Source organism: Bubalus kerabau, chromosome 11 (genome assembly GCF_029407905.1).
Source record: "Bubalus kerabau isolate K-KA32 ecotype Philippines breed swamp buffalo chromosome 11, PCC_UOA_SB_1v2, whole genome shotgun sequence".
Taxonomy (NCBI): Eukaryota; Metazoa; Chordata; class Mammalia; order Artiodactyla; family Bovidae; genus Bubalus; species Bubalus kerabau.
Window position 1 is genome coordinate 107,207,962 of NC_073634.1, and position 25,640 is coordinate 107,233,601.

The window sequence follows — 25,640 nt, forward strand, 5'->3', positions numbered from 1 at the left end:
TCAGAGTCTGGAGAGGATGAACCCGATCCAAGAGCCTGCCGTGGTGGGGATGTGCTCACCAGGGGGCTGGGCTGTGCTGCTTACCAGACGTGCAAGCCTGGGCGTCCCTGGGCGGTCTCGGAGCCTCAGTTTCTCTGTCTGTAAAACTGGGAGCTCCTAGCTCTCAGCAGGCAGAAAGGACTCAGGCAGGAGGGACAGGACGATGGCAGGGCAGCGGGCGCGGTTGCTGGCTCTCCTCCCCCGCCGCTCCTGTTGGTGGCAGAGCTTCCCCAGGGGTGGAATGGTTCTCGGCCTGGAGGAGCTCGCCGCAGTTCCTTCCGGCAGGGAGGACGCAGGAGGGGGAGGGCTCTCCAGGCGCCACTGTGAGCCATCTGCAGCGCAGAGGCCTGGGATGGCTGCAGTGTCCGGGGTCGCCCCCTTCCACGCCCACCGTGTGTGGAGGTGCCCCTGTGTGCCGGGCTCCGGAGGGCCTGGTGTGTGGGGCGGGGGCCTGGCCTGCTTCCGGGGCGACTTGCAGTGTCTGGCGTGCCCCCTGGGTGCCGGGGAGGGAGGGGGGTGCGGCCGGAGTGCGTGCTGCTGGCTCCGTGCTCTGCTCCACGCTCTGACTCAGCAGGAACGCAGGCTGGAGCCCCACGCCGGCCTGCCAGGGGCTGCCCAGCTGGCGCGCGCCCAGCCAGGCCGTGTGCCCTGCCAAGCTGGTGTGAACATCTGTAAAGCTCTGCGCTCCTCCCCCCCCGCTGGCTCCGGCCATGCTAGCTGTCTGGTCCGCGGGCCGCGGGCCCTCCTGTCCCGTCCCCGGACCCTTGGCTGGGGCCTGCGCTGGGTCTCGGTCAGTCCCTCCGCTGCTCAGGAGAAACGTCTCCAAGCCTGGCTGGGTGACCTCAGAGCCTGGTGTCCCCTCCCGACCCCAGCCTCACCATCTGTAAGCGCCAGCCATCAGATGGCCGTCTCACACACCTAGGATCCATTCTGGGGAGGGGCAGAGACGGCATTCCCCCACCACACACACACACCCCGCCCCCCCCAGGGAGGCAGGCATCCAACGGACAGAGCCTGGGGCTCAGTTCTGCTCCCCCACCCTCCCCACCGAACTCCCCTGTGACCCTGGGCCAGCGGCCACTCTGTCTGGACACCCAGACACACGGTCCCGCGTGGTGTCCCCGGGCCGGCGGCCTCTCTGCTCACGGCGGCGGCGGGCGGCAGGCAGCTGGGCCGGCCTGGCTGTGCTCCAGAGGCGCGGAGCGGGTTAAAGTGTGCGCCGGGCCGGCCGGCGGGCGGCGGGCGGGGGAGCAGCCTGGTGGGAAGTGTGAGTTCCTCCCCGTCTGCCTGACAGCTATAAAGGCCGCCGCCCGCCGCCGCCGCTGGGCTGCGCCTGCCTGGGAACCCCCTCTCGCGGGTGCGCTTTGAAGTGGAGGAGGGAGGCGGCCAGGGGGCGGGGGAGCAGACGAGAGGGAGAGAGGCACAGCCTGCGGCCCTCAGCGTCCCAGCCTCCCCCTGCACCGCGCACCTGGCTAGCCTGCCCGCGGCCGCGGCCCCTTCCCCCGCGAGGACACCCTGCCGAGCCCGGCCAGGTAGGCCACCTCCCCGCGTCTGGCTTCCCTTCCCATGGCTGCCCGCCCAGGATGAAGGTGCAGCCCCAGTGTCTGCAGGTCAGCCCCTGGCCCCTCGGGGAGCCGTTATATAACAGGAGCAGGGGCTCCTGGGGAGGGGTCCAGACCTTCTGAGCCCGGCCCGGGGCGGTGGGTGGGGGTCCCTCAGCTCATAGCCTCCCCGAGCCCGAAGCCCTCGCTTGCAGGGCAAGCCTCTCCCGCTGGCCAGTGGCGGCTGTTTTTGGACCCCAGGGAGGGCTGGATCCCGCGTGAGCCGGGCCTGGCCTGCAGCCACGGCTGTCTGGGAGCCTTAATGAAAACCAAGTGTGCGGCCGGCTCAGCACCTGTCTTCAGCCTGCCGGCAGGAGCCTGGGCCACAGACGAGCCAATGGGACTGCCGGCAGGGGTCTGTGCTGGCAGGGGGGCTGGTGGGGGTGCAGGTGGGGGCCTACGGGGGAGGGGCAGCCCCGGGTGGCTGGCGGGCGGGCAGGCATGCAGGCAGGCAGGCAGGCGGCTGGGGAGTCGTGGATCTCAAGGTCTCAGCTCCAAATTCTGGGGTGGACTGCTGCCCCATCTGGGGCAGAGAGACATTCCTGGGGTGCGAGGCTGGCATTGGCGTAGCTCCTGGACACTTGCAGGTGCTTGAGCCCACGAGGAGGTGAGGGTTTGGTGGAGGAGAGGGGGCAGATGAGGAGCTGTTTTCAGGGCTGGCAGGCGTCCGGTGGTGGGTGCTTTCTGCCTTCTTTCCCTGGAACTTATCCCTGTTTGCTCTGGGGTCTGGGGGCTAGTTGGCCACATAGATGGCTGTGTGGCTTTGGGCAAACTGGCTCCCCTCTCTGGTTCCGGGCTAGAGAGAGGTGGGCTTGGGGGTTTCTGAAACCCCTCCAACCTGTTGGCAAGCGACGCTCAGGACCTGAGACAGACCCTGGCCAGAGGTCACTGTGGGCCCCCAGATGGTACTTCTATCTCAGGGGCACATAAGGGAGGCTGAGGGCCCAGGAGGCTGGAGGCAGTCCTTGATTTGATCCCTGGCAGGGAGGACAAGTATGGGCTTCCTGGTGGTTCAGTGGTAAAGGATCCTTCTGCTAGTGCAGGAGATGCGGGTTTGATCCTGGGTCCGGGAAGATCCCCTGGGGAAGGAAATGGCAACCCACGCCAGGATTCTTGCCTGGGAAATCCCATGGACAGAGGAGCCTGGCAGGCTACAGTCCATGGGGTCGCAAGGAGTCAGACACGACTGAGTGACTAAACCGTAGCAGGGAGGTCAAGCCGTGTTTTGGGCTGGGGGTGCTGGACTTCTCGGGAAGGGAACAGCCCCAGGGTGGCCCTGGGTCACCCTCACGCCAAGAACCCAGAGGTGCGAGCTGCGTGTCTTCTCTTGGGAGGGAGGGGACAGAGGTGCCTGGGCTCTGCGCAGCCTGGGGTCCCTCCGAGGCAGGGAGCAGCTGTGTCCAGGGAGGGCCTGGCAGAGTCCACGCATCCACACCTGCTCCAGCAGGTCCACATGGCTGGTGGGAAGGATCGTTCCCCCGTGTAGGTCAGCAAGTGCTGAGCAGACAAACATCCCAGGGTGCTCTTGCTTGGGCCAGGTCCAGCGGCCGAGGTAATAGACTGATCCTTAGCTCCTTCATCCAAGGGGTGAAGCCTGGGCTTATCTGTGTCCCTGGGTTTCTCCCCAGGCATCCTCCAAGGAGCTCAGGTATTCCGAGGCAAAGCTTGGCCCATGTCCCCAAATGCCCTCAGATCTGGTGGAATGGGCTTAGCACGCACACCATCATTCTAGGGTCTCAAGCCCATGGCAGGCATCTCCAATCACTCACGGAGCCCACCCAACAGGGCTGGCAGGCAGCCACTACCAACAGATCCCAGATAATCTCAGGCCTCACCGGGTGGGCCCCTAGGGGGTTTTTCACCAAAGCAGACTCTGGACGCCTGCAAGGGGAGCTGGGCCTGGCCTGGCAGTGACTGTGGCCTTGCTTCCTAGGATGGAGGGCAGATGGCAGTCTTCACGATGGGCCTGGCCCCTGCTGGCTGTGGCCCTAGTGACTGGGAGCGTGTCGTGCACGGGGACCACGGTGAGTGGGGAACACAGGCCCTCACCCAGATGGGCTGACACTGAGAGCCGCGTGGCAAGATGCGGGGCAGGGGCCCGGGGGCACCCTCTGCTCCCAGGAGCACGCTTTACACGCCGGTCAGGCCAGCCCCTGAGTGGGTGGGGGGGGGGCTCTGGCCACTCCGGCGACCTTGCCAGTCTGGCAAGCTGGGGGCTGTGGGGATGGGGTGCTCCCTTTCAGCGCGAAGGCCCGGGGTGTAGCGTGTGGACAGGTGGGTTTGGGTCCTGCAGAACCCAGGCTGGCTGTCACCTTCCCACAGGCCACTTGGGAACCAGAGAGGATGGTTAGGTTTGGCGTCAGGATCCCACCAAGCCCCCAGAACGTTCCAGATCTCAAGATTAGGCAGCACCTGAGGCGCTCAGCTCTCTGGGAGGTCCCTCGGAGACCCCCCTGGAGGTCTGAGCCGGGGCTTCGAGCAACCCACCCAGGGGGCTGTGTCCTCCCGTCCAGGGCACGGGGTCGGCAGGCCCGTCTGGCCAGGTGCTCCAGCCTCCTTTTAACCGTCGTGGGGCCTCTCACCCAGGACAACAGCCCAACGTCCAACAGCCTGGAGGTGGGCCCCGACGCCACCGCCTACTGGTGGGGAGAGTGGACCAAATGGACGGCATGTTCCCGCAGCTGCGGGGCCGGGGTGACGTCCCAGGAGCGGCACTGTCTACAGCAGAGGTGCTGGTGTGAGAGCGGGCCCGGGGGCTGGCCGCCCGGACTGCAGGGGGCGGGGAGGCGGGGCCCCGGGGGCTGGCCGCCAGGACTGGAGAGGGGGCGGCGAGGCGGGCAGCGGCTGCTGGGTGGGGGGCTCGGGCTGAACGCGGCCTTCAGGTTGAGGCTGCACAGGCCAGCTGAGCCAGTCAGTCTTTTCACTGGCCTCCCTTGGGGATGCGGCTTCTGTCGGGTCCCAGGCAAGAGTGTCCTGCAGTTCATCCCTCTCTGGGGCACTGGGGAAAGAGGACCTGCCTAGGGCTCTTTCAGGGAGTGGCCAGGCCTGCCCTGGCCTTCTCTCTCCTGGAGACCCGAGGTGAATAAACACGGGGTAAGCCTATGGTGTGGTGGTTTCCGCTGGCCAGACCTGCGTTCGCATCTTGAGTCTGCAACTTCCTAGCTGTGTGACCTTGGGGAAGTCACGTAACCTCTCTGAGTATCAGTTTCCTCTTTGTGGAGCGGAGATTATGCTCGAGCCCACCTGACGTTTCTGAGAATGCGAGACCGTGTGTGTGTGTGCGCGCGTGCGCGCACTTTAGCAGAGGGCTGGGCCCGTGATGAACGCTGTTCTGCCATCACTAATTCCGTGCCCTAAGACTGTGCACTGTGTGCTGAGGACTCGGACGTGAACGGGACCTCGCCCGTCCCCCAGGAAGAGGCTGAGAAGCACCCTGAAACTATGGGGGTGCCTGCGACAGGAGCGGGCTCTGCTGGAGCAGCGGGGTTGGAGTGGGGCAGAAGGAGGCCTCGGTCAGAGGAGCCCGCGGAGGCTCGGGGCTGGGGGGCGCTGTCCAGGGGAGGGCTGGGAGCAGGGTCAGGACGGCAGCCAGCCACTCCTGACCTGAGCTCACAGCCCGGGTCCTCCCTCCAGGAAGACGTCCGTCACAGGTGCCGGGAACCGGACCTGCACGGGCACGTCCAAGAGGTACCAGCTGTGCAGAGTGCAGGTGAGGCCCGCCTGGCTGGACCACCACCCGCCCCCCACAACCCGTCACAGGCAGGACTCCAGGCGGCTTCCTGGTGGCCCCAGCCCTCTGAACACTCTGTCCTGGGCCTGCCCCCTGCATCCCAATGAACAGAAGTGGGGGTGGGGGCCCCCAGGCTCAGAATCCCGCTCCCTGCCTCAAGTCAAGTCCCTGGTGCCCACCACAGGCTGCGGGCATCTGAGCAGGAAGGACCCGCTTCTGCTGGCAGAGCTCTCATGTGACCTCAGGGTTTGAGGTCTTTGGCCACCTGTGCCCCCCTGCACCCAGGGTGAACCGTGTTCCCAGGGAGGCTTGATGTCATAGGCGGCCCCGTTCCGGCCGCAGCCCCCGCGTACCCGCTCCGTGCCCACGCACTCAGCCCCTGAACCTTCTCTGTTAACCTCGCTCTGCAGCAAGGTGGCTGGGCTGGGCTGGCTGGAAGCAACCACTCTGGCTTGGCCTCCAGGCATTTCACGATGATGGGGCCCGAGCCAGTCTGAACCCCACCCCCAGGGCAGGGTCGGGGGGCAGACAGGTGACCTTGTGTGTCCTTGTGTCTGTGTGCACGTGTTGGGGTTCAGGGGTCGGCGAAAGTGAGCAGACTGGCTTCTGGGTCAGCCTCGTGGGTCAGCTGCCCTCCGGATTCGAGCTCAGGAGGGACACTTGGCCAGTTGGGCTTCTGGCCTCCTCGGGCTCCTCTTCCACGAAGTCAAGCCCATTCAGTCAATGCCCATGTCCCGGGCCCCCTGGCTGTAGCTGCAGACACTCAGATGGGCCCCTTTCTGCAGGAGGCAGGGAGAGCACAGGCCAGGATGGTGTCCCCACAGCTCCATGGGCAGTGGGGGAGACGGCCAGGGTGGCGGGGGGTGACGGGATCCAGCCCGCAGCAGTGGGAGGGCCAGCACACGTGGGCCTGGAGGCCTGGTGCCCCCGCCCTCCTTCCAGAGAGCCTGACAGATTGAGAGCGGGGAGGAGAGGCCACCCCGCGGGCCTCGGCCCTGGCACGGCCGTGCCGGCTGCAGCCACTTCCTGCCCAGCCTGGACAAAAATGCCTTTGTCGGGCCGAGTTCCTCCCAGAGCCGCCCTCCCTGCCTCTTGCTCCCAGGAGTGTCCGCCGGACGGGAGGAGCTTCCGCGAGGAGCAGTGTATCTCCTTCAACTCCCGCGTGTACAATGGGCGCAGGCACCAGTGGAAGCCACTCTATCCAGGTACCGCGGCCCTGGGCCGCCCAGCAGGGGCCCGCTCCGCAGGCATCCATCCCTGTGGCCAGCCCCTGGGGACCACGGGAGGGAGAGCCCTTGTCCAGCGGGTGGGCAGTTGGGGAAACAGGCCGAGAGGGAGGGGGGGATCTTCTCGAAGGTTCCCAGGAGTTCAGGCAACAGTGTACCGGACTTGGCTTCTCCTGCTCACGGAGGAGGTGCAGGGTCCCCAGGACTGGCAGCCCGGGGCCTCCAAGTCGGCTCAGACCTCCTGCAGAGGGGACGCTGCCCACTACTCACAGGGCAGCAGAGGCTGGACTCTGGGAGCCTGTCTGGGCCAGATCACGTGCATCTCCGTCCCCATTTCTACCGCTGAGGCCCTGGGCAAAGTCCCTTCCACTCTCCAGGTCTCAGTGTCCCCATCTGTGCCGTGGACAGAGGGCTGTCTCCATCGGGGAGGGGGGTGGCGAGAGATGTCCCCGACTCTGGCCCTGCAGCGCCCTGAGACACCCGTCTCCCCGCAGACGACTACGTGCACATCTCCAGCAAGCCGTGTGACCTGCACTGCACCACTGTGGATGGCCAGCGGCAGCTCATGGTGCCTGCCCGCGACGGCACGTCCTGCAAGCTCGCCGACCTGCGCGGGGTCTGCGTGTCTGGAAAATGTGAGGTTGTTCAACACTGTAGCAGAAGCAAGCACCGGTGCCCTCGCGCCCGCCGCCCACCCCGTCGCCCAGTCGGTGGCGGCCCCGGGGTCTCGCCTCGGCGCCCTCCCAGCAGCCTCTCCGCCTCCCTTCCTGCAGCCCATCGGCTGTGACGGGGTGCTCTTCTCCACCCACACGCTGGACAAGTGCGGCGTCTGCCAGGGCGACGGGAGCAGCTGCACCCACGTGACGGGCAACTACCGCAAAGGGAACGCCCACCTGGGTAAGAGCCTCTGGCGCCCCAGGTCCAGGGCCTGGGGCAGCCTGCCTGTGGCCGCCGAGTGACCGTGCAGGGTTCTTCCCCTCCTGGCCCCCCGCCCCCCTCCGCCGATCCTCTGCCCAGGCCTGGCGGGGCTGGCTCAGCAGCTCTGGAAGGACCCCTTGGGGACAGGACTGAGAGCAGCTCTGTGTTCGCACCCCTGGATCCCAGGTGCCCTGGTACGCACGGGGCTGGGGAACCCCCTCCAACTCAGCACAGCCTACAAGGAGGTATTAGCCCTGCTCATAACAGGGGGAGACTGAGACACGCGTTCGGTCCTCACCGCTGACCTGAGGGTGGGGCCTGGGCACGTGGATTCTGAGGCCTTAGCTCTCAGACCCAAGTCTCCAGGGCTGAAAGGACACGCTGTGTCCCACTGGCCCGGCAGACCCAGCGCAGAGCCGGCCCCTCTCTTTCCCAGGCCGCGGCTTGTCAGCAGCCTCACCGGAGCATCCAGCTCTGGGGTCTACGGGCTGGGCCGACAGGGGGTCCATGCATGTGCTGGGACTTGACGCTTTTGGAGGGATGTCGCTTATAATATTCGGGGTTAAACTGGAGGCATTCTTGGGTCTCGGTTAATGCTGTGGGATTAAACTGGGTTATCACAGCCTCTGGACTGGGAGAGGCAGGGCAGCTCAAAACCCATTTAGCAGATGGGGAAACTGAAGTGCAGGGTGGGAACTGCCTACTTGAAGTCCCCCACAGAGGCCAGGCACGTCTGGACTGGAACCAACCCCTGGAGAGCCCCCAAGGACCTGGCTGTTGGGACCGCGCCTCTCCTGGAGGCGGAGCAGATGCGTAATTTCGGAGTTAGTGTTAGAGCTTGGACGTGGGACCCAGGGATGAACATGCCGACTGAGGAGGGTCAGGGTAAGAAAACGAGGGGTGTCTTAGCGGAGGCCCAGCTGGACAGGGCTCTGAATAATGCCTGACAGGTACAATGAGCACAGGCCACTTTCTCTGCAGGGCTCACTTTGGAAGGAGTGTGGGCAAAGACGTCGTGTGCTTCCTCCCTTCCATGCACACACCTGCCTGCAGGGCCTTCTGCCCGGTCCCGGGGTGTGGACACAGCAGAGGCAGCGTTCGGGCAGTGGTCTCATCTGAGTACCGCCTGTGTGCCAGGAACTAGAGGGTACGGGGCCCATGCCTGCACGGAGCTCTCAGCCTGAGGGCCTGGGGGCTGACACGGAGCCAGTCCCACACATTTCTTCCAAGTGCCTTCTGTGCACAGAGCCACGCGCAGCAAGCCTGCCCCCTCCCGCCTCACAGCAGCTCCTCTGGGCAGGGCCACACTGCCGTCATGTTACAGGTGTGGAAGCAGAGAGGCTACGAAACCAGGTTAAGGTCACGCAGCCAAAAGAGCAGAGACTTGGGTCTGAACCCAGACAGCGTGATCCCAGGTCTGAGGTCCTTAGCACCGGCCCGCATGGTCCCCTGGTAGACGTGTGCATGGTAACCACGGGGAAGAATCTTGTGAGCTGGTCGCTAATTTAAAAATAAGTATATGTAAACTAAGATCATGGCATCTGGTCCCATCACTTCACGGCAAATAGATGGAGAAACAGTGGAAACAGTGTCAGACTTTATTTTTGGGGGCTCCAAAATCACTGCAGATGGTGATTTCAGCCATGAAATTAAAAGATGCTTACTCCTTGGAAGAAAAGTTATGACCAACCTAGACAGCATATTAAAAAGCAGAAACACTACTTTGCCAAAAAAGGTCCATCTAGTCAAGGCTATGGTTTTTCCAGTGGTCATGCATGGATGTGAAAGTTGGATTATAGGGAAAGCTGAACGCCGAAGAATTGACGCTTTTGAACTGTGGTGTTAGAGAAGATTCTTAAGAGTCCCTTGGACAGCAAGGAGATCCAACCAGTCCATCCTAAAGGAGATCACTCCTGAATATTAATTGGAAGGACTGATGATGAAGCTGAAACTCCAAATTTTTTGGCCACTGGATGCAAAGAGCTGACTCATTGGAAAAGACCCTGATGCTGGGAAAGATTGAAGGCTGCAGAATAAGGGGATGACAGAAGATGAGATGGTTGGATGGCCTCACTGACTCGATGGACATGAGTTGTAGTAAACTCGGGGAGTTGGTGATGGACAGGGAGGCCTGGTGTGCTGCAGTCCATGGGGTCACAAAGAGTCAGACATGACTGAGTGACTGAACTGACTGAACTGATATGTAGACCTTCAATGCTAGCCACTCCAGTACTCTTGCCTGAAGAATCCCATGGACAGAGGAGCCTGGCGGGCTACAGTCCATGAAGTCACAGAGAGTCAGACAAAAGTAAGCAACTATGCACAAACCTTCATTTAAATAAGAGATATTTAAGCAAAGTCAACCAGTTAATCCTAAAGAAAATCAACCCTAAGTATTCACTGGAAGGACTGATGCTGAGCTAAAGCTCTAATATGTTGGCCTCCTGATGCAAAAAGCCAAGTTATTGGAAAAAGACCCTGATGATGGGAAAGATTGAGGGTCGGGGAGAAGGCGACAGCAGAGGATGAGATGGTTGGATGGTGTCACTGACTCAGTGGACGTGAATTTAAGCACACTCCAGGAGATGGTGAAGGACAGGGAATTCTGGCATGCTGCAGTCCACGGGGTTGCAAAGAGTCAGACACGACTGAGCGACTGAACAACCACAGTCCTCACTTCCTAATCGTTTTACCTCTAGAGTTACTGTTGAGTCTGTGTCAGCTGGAAATACTAGGGCAGCAGGTAGATGATTGTGTCCCTTTCCGCAGCCCTGCACCCAGCGACACCGGTTGGCAGTTTGAAATTGGCCACCGTGACAGGAAGTGTTTGCACCCCGGAATCAGGCCAGCACTGCAGGTCAGAGCACCTGCGCCCCGACCAAGAGGGCCGGTGGTGAAGCATTTAGGGGCACCCTGCTGGCTGAAAGGACAAGCTCAGGGTCTTCGGGTGCCTGTGAAGGGGAGCAGCCTGTAGAAGCGTCTCATCTGCCAGGTGGGCCCACATGTTCCTCAGGTGACCTGAGGGTCGGGCCCAGCAAACCTGATTCCAGAACCTTCTCACCATCTGCTCCTGGAAGGCTTTTCATTCTTAAGGCTTTAAAAATCTCCCCTCCTTCTCCCCAGCGAACCCTCTACCACCTTCCAGCAGCAGCCCCCTTCCTCAGACCCTGCCCCCAAGACCCTTGGTCCCTTTGTAGGGGGCTCTGCGGGAATCTCCGTGGCTGCCTCCTCACCTGCTGGGGCCTTTGATGACAGGCCCCGAGCTGGGGCCGCGTGCTTCCTCACCTACATTTCTAATGTAGGAAGCCTGTAAAATCAGTGCGATGTTATGACAGCGTGGGTTTCTAAAATAATAATAATGAGAGCGTCCTCAGGGTCAGACTCTGAGCTACCCAGAATCTCCTCCATCACCGAGCGTGGGGGCCGTCATCCCTGTGTGTGGATGAGAACACGGAGGCCCGAGGCTCCAGCAGCTTGCCCAGGGCCACCTTGGTGGTGGCGGCAGAGCAGGACCGAGGATGTTTGACTCTGGCCGATCTATGACCCGCGGGGCCTGTGGCATCCCTCGGGAGGAACAGGGCAGGTACTTGGGAGCGGCACCCATGGCCTCGATAGGAAAGTGTCTTGGAATCCAGTACTGCTCAGGCCGTGCCGGGGAGGCCGGTCAGCTCTCCAGACTCATAGGGGGTTCCTGCAGCCCTTGGGGGCCTGGGTGCAGCTCTTGGGTGGGGACGGGGCTGCCCTGAGACGCTGCCTCTCGCCCACCAGGAGTGCAAGAGGGTGGTGACCGCCATCCAGAGCTGCCTTTCCTCTCGAGAGGCGCCGGTCACGGCCGACCCGAGGCTCACTGCTGTCCCCTCCCCCAGGTTACTCTCTGGTGACCCACATCCCGGCTGGCGCCCGAGACATCCAGATCGTGGAGCGGAAGAAGTCTGCGGACGTGCTGGGTGTGTATGTGGGGCCCGGGCGGCTTGCGGGGCTTGCGGATTTACAGGGGGTGAGATGTAGGGGTTGTGGGTGAATGGGGGGGCGTTTGACCTTGCAGGAGAGCGGTGGCCCTGGAGGCCGCAACTCTGCCTGTGTGTGAGTGTCTATGGGGTGGGGGTTGGGGAGTCACCCGGAGGCTGACCTTCCCAGGTGTGGAAAGACCTCACACTCCGGGCAGCTGGACTCAAGAGGGGCTGTGACCCAGGTAGTGAGCGCCCCATCCCCGGGCGGCCTGGCATGGGAGAAAACTGGAGGTGCTGGAGGCGGCATCTCTGAACCCCCGTCCTGCCCCAGGGTCTGAGGACTGACAGTCCGGGGGTGAGAAGGTTGAGGCAGAGCAGGATGGAAGTGGGCAGCCAGTCGGAAGCCAAGGGTGACAAGAAGCAGGAGTGGGATGCAAGCTCCCATCTGGGGCCTGGAGTTGATGTTCTGGCCACTGGCCATTCTGGTGGGAAGCCGGACTCAGGTGGGGTCTCTGACTTGAGGATTCTGGAGTAAGTTGCGTGGTGGCCGAGGCAGTGAGGCCCACCTGGGTGACAATGTCTGGAAGGGCTCCCTGTGCGGCTGGAGGTTGGTGGGGCCATGCACCTTGTCTGTACTCCTGGGGAACCCTTTCTGGCCGAGGAGGATAGGTATTGACAACTGATCTCAGCCAGGCAGGCCAGGGATCCAGGCAGGCAAACTGTCCCTGAAGCCTGATGCACCTCCGTGACCCTCGAGGCATCTTCTCGGGGGCCAGGGCTGGCAGGGTGCAGCCACCCTTCCTGGGGGGTGCTGGCATTGGGGTGGGGTATTTGCTAAAGGTCCCCGGGTTGAATCCTGCACAGGCTGTCAGCCCCAGCGTCTGGGCCCCTGAGCGCCAGCCGCTGACCCGGCAGGTCTGCAGGCTCCAGGCCCCAGCCCCGGACCCGAGCGGGAGCCCGGCCTCTGCCAGGCCGGTTGCTCTGTGGCCCGCGGGGGAGGGCGGCGAGGCCAGGAAACACCGTGTTCCCAGAGCTGGCTGCAAAGACATCGTTCTTGAAACAGACGCGTGGAAATACCGAGGGCGGCCCGGAGCGCCGGGGAAGCCGCAGGAAGGAAGGTTATTACTGTCAGGAAGCGGGTTTTGGACGCGGGCCGGGGATTTAACCCCGTGCGCGAGCCCGGCCCCGCGGGTCCCCTCGCCCAGCCCATGCTCTTGCCCTGTTGTTTTTGATGGTGCTGCACGGAGAGTGCTCTTCCAGCGGGTGGAGGCTGCTCGCTGTGTCTGTCTCATAATAAATTAACTGCCGGGCTCCGCCGTGCGTGTTGCATCAGGAGCTTTGGAAACTAAGCTCTTCCCCGCCTTCAGGCCAGTTCCTGGAACGGGACATCCTCTGGAAGAGACGCTGTCCCCGAGGTGGAGCCCCCCACCCCCGCCAGCCCCGAGGCCCCTGGGGAGGGCCAGCTGCCCGGCTCCAGGGCAGACGTTTCAGCCTGTTGCCAGGGGTGTTTGGTGGGGGTGGGGGTTCCAGTTCCAGGAGCAGACGTCCTTCCGAGGTCCTCGGTTCCAAGTGTCCACCACACCCTGCCTCAGAGAGAGGCTGACTGGGAGCCCTGCCTGGGAGAAGGGGCAGCCAGGTCTCCCAGCCTGGCAGAGTGTCATGCTCCCAGCAAGAGCATCAGGCCGGTCCGCCTGGGGTGGTCTGGTAGGGCCTGCGGGGGATGCTGGGACAGGGCTGCAGTCTCTCAGCGTGGGCCCCGTCGGGGTGGGAGGCTGAGAGTGGCGAGTCCCCCGGCTCACAGGGAATCTCTAGCAGAGCCGGACTGGTGGCCTGGCCCCAACCTTGGTGACACCCGCGGCCCAGCGTGTGTCTAGACCTGGCGCTCGGTCCTGACGCTCCTCATCGCCCTGCATCCCCAGAGTGGCAGGACCAAGTGGGCCCCGGGCCAGCCATCCTTGGGTCATCTAGACAAGCCCTTGTTTATTTTAGGCTGGTTAGGAATGAGGACTCATGTCTCCCCGGCCAGGGCCACATGCTGTGGCAGACGAGCCTGCCACTCCCACACCACATTGAGGTTCCTGGCTTTGAGGGTTTGGGGGTCACAGGGCCAGGCTAACCAGAGAGCCCGAGCGTGGGGTCCCGCTCCTCCTGGCCCTTCAGCCCCCTCCCCGCCCCCCCCCCAACCCCAGCACACGTGACTGGGCAGCTGTGGTCTTTCAGCTCTTGCAGATGAAGCCGGCTACTTCTTCTTCAACGGCAACTTCAAGGTGGACAGCCCCAAGAACTTCAACATCGCCGGAACCGTGGTCAAGTACCGGCGGCCCATGGACGTGTACGAGACGGGCATCGAGTACATCGTGGCGCAGGGGCCCACCAACCAGGGCCTGAATGTCATGGTGCGCACCTGGGGCGGTTCCTTCGCTCCCCCGGTCACTCACTGACTCACGCCCTCATCCCAGCCCTCACTCAGACTTGAGTTCCTTCACTGGCCTCCCAGTGACTCATGAATTCATTGGCCCATTTGCTCGCTCACCGTCTCACCTGTGTGGTCCTCCCCTCCCCTCCCCGGACCCTCAGGGCCAAGGACATGGCAGAGCTTGTCACGGCCATCCCCCGATGCTGGCCCCGGGATGCTCACGGCTCCTGGTAGCGGGACGGGGGCCCGAACAGAGGGCAGGAGAGTGCAGCCTTTAGGCCCAGCTTGCCAGGACTCTCCCCAGGGCTCCTGTCTGGAAATGAAGGTCACTGCCACCTCGTGCCCGGCTCTGGAAGTGTAGCGGAACTGTCAGTGAGATCAGGGGGTGCTCAGAGGCAGTTCTGAGGCTCTCGGAGGCCTGCGGGTCTTCGTGGACACCGAGGGACACTGAGGGAACGGAGCCCGCCCACCTGGCCGATGCCGCAGGCTGGCCCTAGTCAGCCGGCAAAACCCTTCTGTCTCTTGCCTGGTTGTTTCAGGCCCTCCCAGGGCGGGGGCTGCCCCGAGGGGACTAACAGATGAACCAGAGACCCTCTTCCCCGAATCCACCCAGGCGCGCCTTCTCCAGACCACCTCCTCCCTGATCTTAAAATCTTTTTCATCCAGGCGCCTGACCAACCAGCCAAGCCAACTGCACACAGGCCACGAGTCAGCATTTATTCCTACCTAGGGCCACCCTGCCTTCCTTACAAACTGGGTGACAACCTTGCATGCACTGCCTGAGCTCGCTAGGAGGGTTTTCTTCCACAGCAACTTTGCAGGGTCGCTCCAGAGCAGAGCTCATTTTCAGCTTGCACCCCAGACCAAGCTGACCTGATTTCGCATCAAGTTTGGCCATTGTCCTCCTCTCTGACTTCATCAGAAGGGTACCCTACGCCGCCATAGCCGTGAGCTAAGAGAGGAGGCTGGCGCAAGAGTCGTGGATGATGGCAGTTGGGTCGCCTGCTGACCAGCTTTCTGTCGCTCTAGCCCTGGACTGCTGCTGGGCCCTCCCAACCCCGGAACTTAACGGAGCTGTGGGGCCTTGTGTTACGTTGTCCAGCTCTGGTCACTTGATGGCCTGTGGTCAAAGGGCCTTGTAGCCTGCCAGGAGTTTTTCCCAAAGCACATCTATTTATTTTAGGTGGTATGGCCTTTCTCTAGAACGCTAGGGTCTACGTCATCATTTTCTCAGCTAAGGTTGGCAGGAACTCCGCAGTCCATCTTTCTCCACTACAGACTCCTCTGTTACTGCAAGGGCTGCTGGGTACTATGGCCCAGGTGGCAGGATGTATGCACCACCACCTGGATCTCCTGCAGAGCCCTTCCCCCTCAGGACCCCACTCAAAGCAAATCCTGTGTATGGATTGGACCAGTACTCCCAGACGTGGAATATGTTGTGTCCAAAATTCTTCATGATGGGGGAGCATGAGATGTGGTCATTTCCCCTTTATTTTCACGGAGAGGTCCTTTCCTGCCCTTGATGACTGGACCTGGAGATTTTCACTGACTTGGGGCCAGTCTTCCCAGTGGTTAAATCTCCAAGCATCTGGAGTACCTGTTTTACCAAGGCCTCTGGTGCCCCTTCCCGCTCATCTGATAAACATGATGTTGTCAACCTAGAGGATCAGGTCATGTAGAGTGGGATGGTTCAGACCCCTTTGTCCTGTGTTGTGACAGGGAGTGGGTGAGTCAGGGTGGCCCTGGAGCAGAGCCACAAACACGAAGGGGCAGACGAGAATGTGCCAGACGGATGGCCACACACGGTCAGCTAGAGGGCGCATTAATCTGCTCTAGAAAAGCCGCCACGTCGGCCCCAGAGCTGCAGTTGAGGCTATTGCTGGGCTGAGTTTGTGGCAGTCCACCGTCACCCTCCTGGCTCTGTCTTGCTTCCGTTGGGGTCAAACTGTTGAATTAAATGGGGGCCTTGATGGGGTCAGCACCCGTGCATCCTTGAGGTCTTTGAGCAGCACCAATCTCTCTGTTTTCCCCAAGGATGTGATGTGGTTTCTGATTTACCCTCTTGGATGAGGTTGGGACTCAGGTTCACAGGCTTCCCAACTATGGTATAGCTACTCCCTCCCAGGTCAGGGAGCCAACATGAGAGTTCTGCCAACTCCCAATTATGCGTTTGGGGGCTGGGTGAGCCTTGGATACAGTGGATGGACTCTGGGTCAGACCAGGGTCATCTTGGGGCCATTACCTGTCATGCACGTGTTCTCACAGTAACGGGAGGTAGTAATGATGCTTTGGGTCCCTGGTCAACGAGGACCACGTGGACCCAGGTTCCACAGTGTCTACCTGTTTCTCCACTGAGCAGTTCACCACGTAAATAGCTGTGAGTTTTTGTGGGAAAGAACTGGGGGAGCCTTCTTCCTGGGGACTTGGCTGTTCCATCCTTCAGTGGATTCTGGGTCTAAAAAGTGGTCCAGGAGATAGAGCAGGGACGGGTACTTTCATGTGGCTGCTGCCTCTGCCTCGTGCGTATCCACCCTCGATTTCTTCTGATCGGATGGATGGAGATGCACCTTTCTGGGCCCACGCATCTGTCCCCAGGGCATTCTTTGTCCTATCAGCTGTGTCCAGATGTGTCCCTGGCTACCGTGGCAACCTTCTGGCTCATCACGGTACTTGAGCCCCCTTGTTCTGACTATCCTGGAGAGCAGACGTAGCAGCACCTCTTGCCACCAGCCCCGGCCCACGAGGACCCCCAACACCAGCCCTCGGGTGTCCCTCTGAGTGGCGCTGGTGGCTCTTTGCTGTCACATTTCCCTTCGCGGCGGCAGATGGCGTGTCCTCCAGGCAATCCTACAGAAAAAGTCGCCCGGCACTCACTCTTTCGCCATCTGCTGCAGTGATCCCAGCGTGGATCATTCCCTCAGTGTCGGCCTGACCTCCTCCCGGGGCTCTTGCCAGTGTGGTTCCTCCCTCATCCCGCACGAGGGCTCCCCTGGGAGACTCCTCCTGAGGCCTCACTCAGCCTCAGCTTCTGCTGCCCCCGGCAGCTGGTCCTGCAGGCCCGTCACAGATTGCCCGTCTCCCCTGAGCAGCCCCATGGCCTCCCTGAGCAGATGAAAAGGGGTCTGAGTGTGAGCCCCCAGCCGGGTGGTCCAGGGAGGAGGCGGGCACGGCCCTGAGGGAGGCTGGTGGGGTTTTGAAGGCAGAGACCTCTGTGCCATCTTCCGGTGAGGGCTGGGGGCTGGCTGTCACAGGGGTGGAACGACCGCTTTCCAGGCCCTGAGATTCAGGGGAATCTGAGATTTCAAAATTTTCAAGCAGATTCACTAAGATCCCCAGGCTCCAAGTCTTCCCCGGGTCGGGCTCTTGGTGAGGTGGAGAAGCCAGCCTGGTTCTCTGGCCTCCGGTACACTTTCTAGTCCTGCCGGGGGATGTGCGCGTCTCCGTGTGACACCGAGGAGGCCCTCTGGCTCGGCCTTAGGTTGCAGGTTAGGTGGTGACGTCACCCTAGCCTTCCACTGTCTTTCTCCATGGACCCTTATCTTTTCTCGAGCCAACTCCCAACACCAGAGACATGGCACCCAAAGCACATTTCAGTCCTCTCGTATCCTCCCCAGCCCCCCATGTGGGGGGCATCTTAGGGGTCTGTGCACCGCCAGGGAATAACCCCCGCTGGCAGGGAGCCCCACACTAAAGTCCTATTTGAGAGCCCACTTCATGGGGCTTCTGACACCACCTGACTTAGACCAGGTGAGCCCTCGGGGGGTGGGGGTGGGAGCTGGACAGGCCGGGGAGACGCTGGTGGTGATGCGGTCTCAACAGAAGCCTCAGCACATCCCCCACCAGCTGTGATGCTGGGGGCCCTCCGGGGCCTGGGCCTTGGCCCTTCCCGCGCGGCCAGGGGGGCAGGTGGTGGGGACGGTCCAGTCTTATTGCTTAGGACCGCCAGCATGCGGTGATGGTAAAACGTAGGCTGGGTTTTCACTGGCTTTATTACCTTACAAACACTTCTGCTACCCGAGCGCCCTTGACTGCCTGTGCCTGGGCTTTGTCCGCTGGTCCCGGGCTGTGTTCACCCGTCTTTGGACACGGGCTGCTCGTGGCGCTAAGTGGGTGGGTGAGGCAGCATCCTCCAGATAAGGAGGAGTCCCCAGGAAAGACCCAGCTGTGGGCCTGTGCGTGGCTGGGAACCCTCCCGTGGCTCTGGGACCAGAGTCTCCTATCCTCAAGGGGCTCATGGGCGGCGGGCTGAGCAGTTGCTCCAGGCTGGTGGGGAAGGGGCTGGGGTGGGGAGGGGCCAGGGTCCCACTTCTTCTCCTGCACCCCCAGGTGTGGAATCAGAATGGCAAGAGCCCCTCTATCACCTTCGAGTACACACTGCTGCAGCCGCCGCACACCCACCGCCTGCAGCCCATCTACTACAGCTTCTCGGATCCCACCTCCGACAGTGCCGAGAGCCAGGAGCTGGACGGGGCCGGGCTGGCGGGCTTCTTGCAGCACAATGCCTCCCTCTTCGGCCAGGCCTCCTCGGAGCGGCTGGGCCTGGACAACCGCCTGTTTGGCCACCGGGGCCCGGGGATCGAGCTGGGTCTGAGCAGAGGCCAGGAGAGCAACGAGGTGTGCGCGCAGGCCAGCGGCAGGGCCTGCGAGGGGCCCCCCAGGGGCAAGGGCTTCCGAGGTAACCAGGAGGAGGGGCGGGGCGGGGGGGCTCCTAGGGAGAGGGCCCTCGGGTGAAGGGTCTTCAGAGCCCGCAGCCCGCAGAAGAGGGCGGCGGCGGCGCCGGTCACACGCGGGCTGCGGGGCAGGTGTGCCCCCCACACAGCTCCTTCGAGGCGGGTAAGGCTATCTCCACTTGATGGACTCGGGGACTGAGCCCTAGGGAGGGGTCTTGCCCAAGTCACGCCACCCCCATCTGCTGGGGGCAAATCCTAGAGGGTCTGACCCTATAGCCTGTGCTCTTGACCACTTGGTGGAGACAGACAATGCAGCAAGGTGCGGCGAGAACTCTGGAAGGGAGTGATGGGCAACTGAGGGGTACAGGGAGGACCTCGGGCCCTTGGCAGGGGGGACCCCTGAACTGAGGGCCCAGGAGTGAGTTAAGGGTGAGCCAGGGGAGGGCTTGGGGCAGGCAGGGGACCTGCATGGGGCGGTCTCCAGGGGGAGTGGCAGGAGGCGCAGGGGGAGACTTGGGGGGTGGACTGGGGTCCCCGAGCCCCAGGCTGGCAGCTGGGCTGTGCTCCTGAGGGCTGTAGGGGGCTGGCCGCGACCATCACTCCTGCCGAGGGCAAAGGGTGGACCAGGCTTGGGAAGAATGCGCTTGCTAACTTGGGGGCATGTTTCCGAGACCCTCGGAGTCCTCAGGTAGAAAACACTTCGGAGGCTGTTAGTCCCCCGGGGCTGCGGTGGCAACCGACCGCAAGCTGGGGCCGTAAAGCCACAGAAACGCACAGGTTCTGTCTTCAGCCAGCTTCTCCTCTGTCTGTGCGTCTCCCCGTGTTCTTCTAAGGGGCATTGCAGTTAGAACCCACTCTAAACCTGTAGCGATCTGCTCTGGAGCTCTGTAGTCTGTAAAGATCTCATTTCCACAGAGGCTCACATTCTGTGGTTGTGGGGCAGGCATGCATCTAGGTTGTGGGGACCCTATTCAATGCCCCCGCTGAGCTCAGGCAGGTTCCCCAACGAGAGCTTGTCTGGGTCGGCTTGCGGGCCTCCGCTGGACGATCTGGGTCCTCTCACTGGGTGGAAACCTGCCTCTGGGTGCTTCCTGGATCGGGTCTTGCTGCAGTCCCGCCCCCCCCTCCACCCCGGTCGGCACTACCTGCCCCCCACCCCCCCGCAACCAGGGCAACCCTTGCCCCACATGAGGGATCGTGGGAGGTTGAGCACTCGTCTCCCCCGTAGACGGTAACGCCACCCTGACGGTTCTGGTGGGAGACCCGGACGACCGAGAGGCCGACGCCCGTTTCGCCTCCCAGGAGCTGCTCTCGGCCAACGCCATCTCTGATCAGCTGCTGGGCGCAGGCTCCGACTCCAGGGAGCTCCCCCTCAACGAGACCGTCAACAGCATCTTCTCCCAGGGTGCCCCGAGGGGCTCCCCGGCCGAGAGCCTCTACCTGGACTACGAGGAGAGCGAGGGGGCCGGGGCTTACCTGCTCAACGGGTCCTACCTGGAGCTGAGCAGCGACAGGCTGGCCAACACCTCCTCCGAGGCCCCCTTTCCCAACGCCAGTGCCAGCCTCCCCGCCTTGGCCGGGAACCGGACGCAGAAGGCCAGGTAGGCGGCCTCCCCGGCCCTGTCTGCCAGGGCTGGTTGGGGTGGGGGGGCCTGGGCAGGGGTAACGGGGAGGGGGCTGCCCCTGCCTGGCCCCTCGGGGAGCCAGAAGCCTGGGTTTTAGCGTCTTTCCCACAAGTTAGTACCATGGGTTGAAGTTCCTGCTCTGCAGTGGGGCTGGGAAGTGGGGAGGTAGACAGTCCTGTGCACGTGGGGCTGAGCATCGCCCATACAGAGGCAGGCTTTCATCCCAGCCCCCTGTCTTCAGGGACTGGTAGGGCTCAGAGAGGTAGGTGAGTGATGCCTTTGGGGCTCAGAGCCTGGAGGCTTGGCGTCCTATGGTTCTTTGTCTGGACGGTCATTGCACACATGGCCATCAGGCATGAGGTGGGCATTCCCTGAAGGTGGAATGGCTCAGAACAACCTTCCCTGCTGGCCAGGGAGGAGACCGGGGGTTGGTCCAGTGGGGTCCCCAGCCAGGGGCCAGATCCCAGGTCAGGCACTGGGAACAAGGCCTTCTGCGGCGTTGGCTGGAGCTGCTTCTGGGTTTGGGATGTGGGAGGGTCCAGCGGTGAGGATACACTGCAGACACCTGAAAAGTCACAGCAGGGGACGCCTGGACAGTCACGGCTGGGGACGCCTGGACGGTCACAGCTGGCCCTGGAGGAGTCTGAGGCCATGAGCCTCCGGGGCTGGGGCCAGCTGGGAGCAGGGTGGCTCCAGGCCTGCTACTCTCATTCCCTCCAAGAGGACAATCCTGGTGACCAGGCCCCTGTCGGCCAGAGGCTCGCAGGGCAGCGAGGCTGTTTAAGCAGACGGAGGCGGTCCAGCAGACACCAGTGTGGGCGAGGCCTGGAGGCCGGAACAAGCCCAGCGGGTTTTGTTTCGTCCTGTTTTCTGTGGACCCACCTAAACCCCTTGGCTTTAGACACCAAGCCAGTGGAACCCTCGCCAGGGCTGGGTGTGCAGAGGGGGGCATCCTTAGGGAACTGAGTTTGATGGAGTATTTGGGGTTCACCCTCAAGGTGGCACGGTTGGAGGCGACTCATCCCCAGAGGACAAGAGCAGGGGGGCTAGGCCCCTGAGCCCACAGGAGGTGCCCTTCTGGCCCTATTCTCAAGGTGTTTTTTTTTCTGAGGCTCCGTGAGACTCCCCGGCACATCTGGGCCCTTCTGAGGGGGAGACTTTGCAAATGCGGACAGAGTGGGAGGTCCGGAGTCCCCGAGGCTGTGCTTCCTCTCCCAAGGCCCATTGAGGCCATCTGCTGGCCCGACATGGGTCCAGAAGCTCGCAGAGTGGGCCTCAGGGATGTGTGGGACCCAGCGGCTGGAGGGGGACAGGCTCTGAGTCTGAGAGCGGGATTCAGAATCAGCTGCACTCGCCTGTGTGACCTGGAGCCAGTTACTTATTCTCTGAGCCTGGGGGGCTCTTCTCAGCCTCAGGGGTGTCCAGAGGACTGAATTCTATCCAGGGCACCTACCCAGGAACCAGAAAAGAGGAAGGGTCACAAATGCACTCAGCCTCCAGGGCTGGGGGACGGGCCCTCCTGGGACCATGGGTGTGAGGATGGCCAGCTCTCCGATGGTCGGTCCCTGCCTGAATGGGTTTATAGAGGCGGCATACAGGCTGCTGTTTAATGCGGCTAGAGGCCTGGAAAGTGCAGTGGAGATCCGGGTCACCATCCTAGCTCGGCCCCCCTACACGCGCACACGCACGCGTGCACACACACACACACACACACACACACGAGTCCCACGGGACTGGGACACACCAGTGATCCTCTGTGGACCTCAGTGCCCTGTCCCTGAGTGAGGGGCTTGTCGGGGGGCTCGTCAGGGCCGTCAGCTCAGGCACCTCAGGATCCCCAGGATCCCCAGGCCGGTCACGGTAGCAGCTTTCCGGTCCTTAGGTCACATTTTAAAGAGTCTCTCCCATCTGGTCCTGTGGGTTCCCGCCCCCACTCCTGGGCCCTTAGGGGAATGTCTGGGATTCAGGAACCAATACAATGACCATCAGGGCTCAGAAAGTCCCCGACGGGGTGAGATGGGGCCACTGCCCGCCAGCGGCTTCAAAGGAACCGCTGACGGAGACCAAAGATGGTCTTTGGAGATAAAGGGCTGAGGCGGCGGCGGGGGAAACCGCCAGGCCAAAATAGCCCCGGCACGGCGAGTTGTCCAAACACAGGAAGTCGCGTCTGCTCAGGGAGGGCGCAATCCAGGCGTGGTCCAGAGAGCAAGGTTATTTTCACCTTCTCGGAACCGCCTCGAACAACCAGGGGAGGCCTGACTCCAGACGCCAGGGCTGGGACGCAGACCTGGGGTCTCTCTCGCAGCCTGGGTGGGGGCGGGGAAGCAAAGCTCTTTCCGAGTCTCTTAGGAACCATCCAGGCCATCCAGAGAAGGTTCCAGATGAAGGACTTGGAGTGTCCCTGCGTGATGCCCAGCCCAGCCTGGCAATCAGCAGGCGCTAGCTTCCCTCCAGACGGAGGCGGTGGAGGGCTCTTGGTCCAGCGATTTCCTGGGTGCTCTTCTCTCCAGAGAGCAGAGCATTTTAGGCTTGCGTTGTTGTGCAAAGACGTGTTTTGACCAGGAGGGCCTCCCCTGTGCTGCGCTGGTGCGAACTGGGGCGGGCAGCCCCTCCAGAAAGATCTTTGGTGCTGAAAACCCAGAGGGTTATTTTGAACGGCTTGCTGTCTCTCCACCATGAGTCACGCTGCCTGCTGGCCCAGGAGTGTGTAATTAGATAAAGATGGCGTGGCTCCCCCACGGGTGGGGTGGCGGGGCGGGGCTGAGGTCCTTGGTCCTTGTTTGTTCTGGGGGAGATTTGGGAGCCGTTGACGGGAGGGCGGGGGTCACTGCGCTGTGCGGGACATCCGGCTCTCCCTCCCCGAGGAGGTGCCGTGGGCCCTTTGTTCAGAGTTGCCTGGTCTCGGGTGGGTGGGGGGCCCATCTGAAAGGGCCCCCTCACTTTTCAGGGGCATAGGGGAGGACCTTCCGATTCCCCCTGTGTGTGTGGCAAGGCCGGGGCAGGCTTGGACGTGGGGAGGGTGCGGCCACCCGGCGAGGGGTCTCGGCGGGTGTGACCCAGCGACAGGCTGCCGTAGGCTATCCACTCCATCGCCTCGCCTGCTTCCTGGGCTCATGGAACCGCATCAGTGAGTTCATGACTTAATGTCCGTCCGTGGGTAGATTATTTCCTGGTTCTCAGGGCAGGACGTGCCTTCAAGGCCACAAGCGCCGTGTAAGAGCCATTCTTGTGAAATTCCAGAAGTTGGAAGGCAAACTTCCAGTCAAATCCAAACCAAGGTCTCTATCACAGAATCGACGGGAAAGCCTTTTATTTATTTGTTTAGTTTTAAAGGGTTTTTTTTTTTTTAATTTTTTGGTTGTTATTGTCGCTCTGGACCATTTTTTAAAGGTCTTTACTGAATTTGTTACAATATTGGTTCTGTTTTTAATGGGGTTTTGGTATTTTGGCCATGAAGCATGTGGAATCTTAGCTCCCCGACCAGGGACCAAACCCTTAACCTCTGCAGTGGAAGGCCAAGTCTTGGCTGCTGGACCACCGTGGAAGCTCCTGGAAAGCCTTTCAGAATGTGCACTCTGCAAACCCTCCTCTAAGCCTGACCTCCGGGGTGACAGAGGTCCCCAGAAAGGACCTGTGGGTGTGCCCCGTGCAAGGGTCTTGGCTTCAGGTGGTCTTCCGTCAGCCCCTCTGGATGGGAAGCGAAGCAGGGCTGGGCGGTGGGCCCATCGCCCCGCGCCCCCCGGCTGGCTCCGGGGGCGGCTGCCTCTCCGGGCAGATGCTGGGCTCGGGGAGATGTCTCCGCCACCTCCCTCGGCTCCTGCCGAGTCCACAACGAGCCGGCACATTGGATTCCGAGGTTGGGCCCGGCACACCGACTGGTTCAAAGAAGCAAACAGTCCTAACAATAGTTGGCCGGGCCGCCTGAGTTCCGGCCAAGAATCCCAGCCCGTCGCTGGCGGGGACCCAGCCAGGCGTTCCCTTGCTCAGCAGCCCTCGCAGACCTGGGCAGAGGCGTCTGCAGGGGATGGCCCTCCCCCATCTGCCCCAGGGGCTGGTCTGTTTTGATCCCCGGAGGCCCGGTGGCCAGGGGGCCCCCATTCAGTCAGAATTCCAGCTGGGGAAGGCTGCAGGAGAGGATTCCGGTGCCTTCTACGCACACCAGGTGCCTCTGAGGCCCCTTCCCGGGGATGGGGGAGGAGTCATCGGCGTGCTCCTGCTGGGGGGGTGGTGAGAGGCCTGTGGGTGTGGAAGGGGCAACTATGATGGCGGGGAGCCCCAAGTTCTTCACCCACGCCCCCCAGAGCTCCCGGAGGGCCCCGACAGCCGCAGGGCCGTGTGCTCAGCCCGCTGTTGAGATGGAAAATGCCAGCTCCCCCTCCCTCCTAGCCCTGCCACCCCGGGGGTGCTCCCTCTAGACAGTGGGCACTGGGGCCCCCGGAAGGGCAGCGAGGCTCTGCCCTTTTGCCAGGAGGAGGGGCTCAGGACAGGTACACACAACCGCGCCCCCCACCCCAGTGATGAGAACCTGCGCTTCCCCGGAACTCAGCCCCTTCTCTGCCTCACCCACTTTCAGGACCAGGCCCAAGTCCCGCAAGCAAGGCGTGAGCCCCGCGGACATGTACCGGTGGAAGCTGTCGTCCCACGAGCCCTGCAGCTCCACCTGTACCACAGGTACCCGAGACGGGCCTGGGGGCGCCCGCTGAGCCTACCTCCACGGCGGGCGCGAGTCTGGGCGTCGGGGCCCATCCACTTGCTTGTAGCCCCGAACTGCCCGCGGTGAGCTCGTCTAGCGGTTTCCTGGCCCACGGGATGCGGTGGGACGCGGTGGCAGCCTGGGTGTCCGCGCGCTGGACCACGTAAGGGTCCAGCCGGGTGGGAGTCAGTCAGCACCCCCAGGCTCCCTCGTCCATCTTTCCGCATTCAGTACATCGTTAGGAAAAGCCTCCTCTTGGTTAAAACGTAGGAAACCTCGGGTGGTGAGGAGAAGGGGAAAGTAGACCCGTGTGGACCACGACAGAGGAAACTTTCCAGATTCTAGGGCCTCGTCTGGGGAGGAAACAGCGGCGGGTATCGGAGGCCCTGGGGCTGCCTGGACAGACACTTGGGGTCAGTAGGTGTCAAGCCAGGGCTTGATGTCTGTCTGCTCACTTGACCGGCCGCCGCTGCATCAAGATGCTGGCTTGCAGCCCGGAGGCTAGGACCCCACCTGCCTCCAGCCGTGGTCCCCTCCCTGTAAGGTTGGATGTCAGACCCAGGTGCCAGCCTGCGGCAAGTACAGGGAGACCCCGGGTGCTGCCGTATCTGTACCTGGGACGTGGTGTTTGGGCAAGACTGGGCTTGCTGCTGCTCAAAACGTGCGAGGTCCTGCCCCTGCCCCTGCACTGCCACCCCAGCTGGCCGGAGCTCTGGGAGCCCCTGCACGCTCTGGCCAGCATGGCGGAGGAAGCAAGCGGCTGACGGGGCCC

At 62.4% G+C, this 25,640-nt stretch overlaps 1 protein-coding gene across 2 annotated transcripts in view; it reads left to right on the forward strand.

Moving 5' to 3' along the window:
- Positions 1–206: 206 nt before the first annotated feature.
- Positions 207–25,640, forward strand: part of ADAMTSL2 (ADAMTS like 2) — a 35,034-nt gene continuing 9,600 nt past the window's right edge. Inside the window, exons 1-13 of one of the 2 annotated variants that reach the window (XM_055541588.1) lie at positions 207–473; positions 1,334–1,571; positions 3,574–3,664; positions 4,227–4,369; positions 5,274–5,349; positions 6,473–6,575; positions 7,091–7,236; positions 7,370–7,493; positions 11,381–11,461; positions 13,685–13,860; positions 18,207–18,555; positions 19,779–20,151; positions 24,749–24,846. In XM_055541588.1, coding sequence (XP_055397563.1) covers positions 3,575–3,664; positions 4,227–4,369; positions 5,274–5,349; positions 6,473–6,575; positions 7,091–7,236; positions 7,370–7,493; positions 11,381–11,461; positions 13,685–13,860; positions 18,207–18,555; positions 19,779–20,151; positions 24,749–24,846 — 1,759 coding nt within the window. In that variant the 5' untranslated portion in view covers positions 207–473; positions 1,334–1,571; position 3,574. Of the gene's footprint in view, positions 474–1,333; positions 1,572–3,573; positions 3,665–4,226; positions 4,370–4,588; positions 5,350–6,472; positions 6,576–7,090; positions 7,237–7,369; positions 7,494–11,380; positions 11,462–13,684; positions 13,861–18,206; positions 18,556–19,778; positions 20,152–24,748; positions 24,847–25,640 lie in introns of those variants that run through there. The other variant, XM_055541590.1, reaches the window with a different exon arrangement.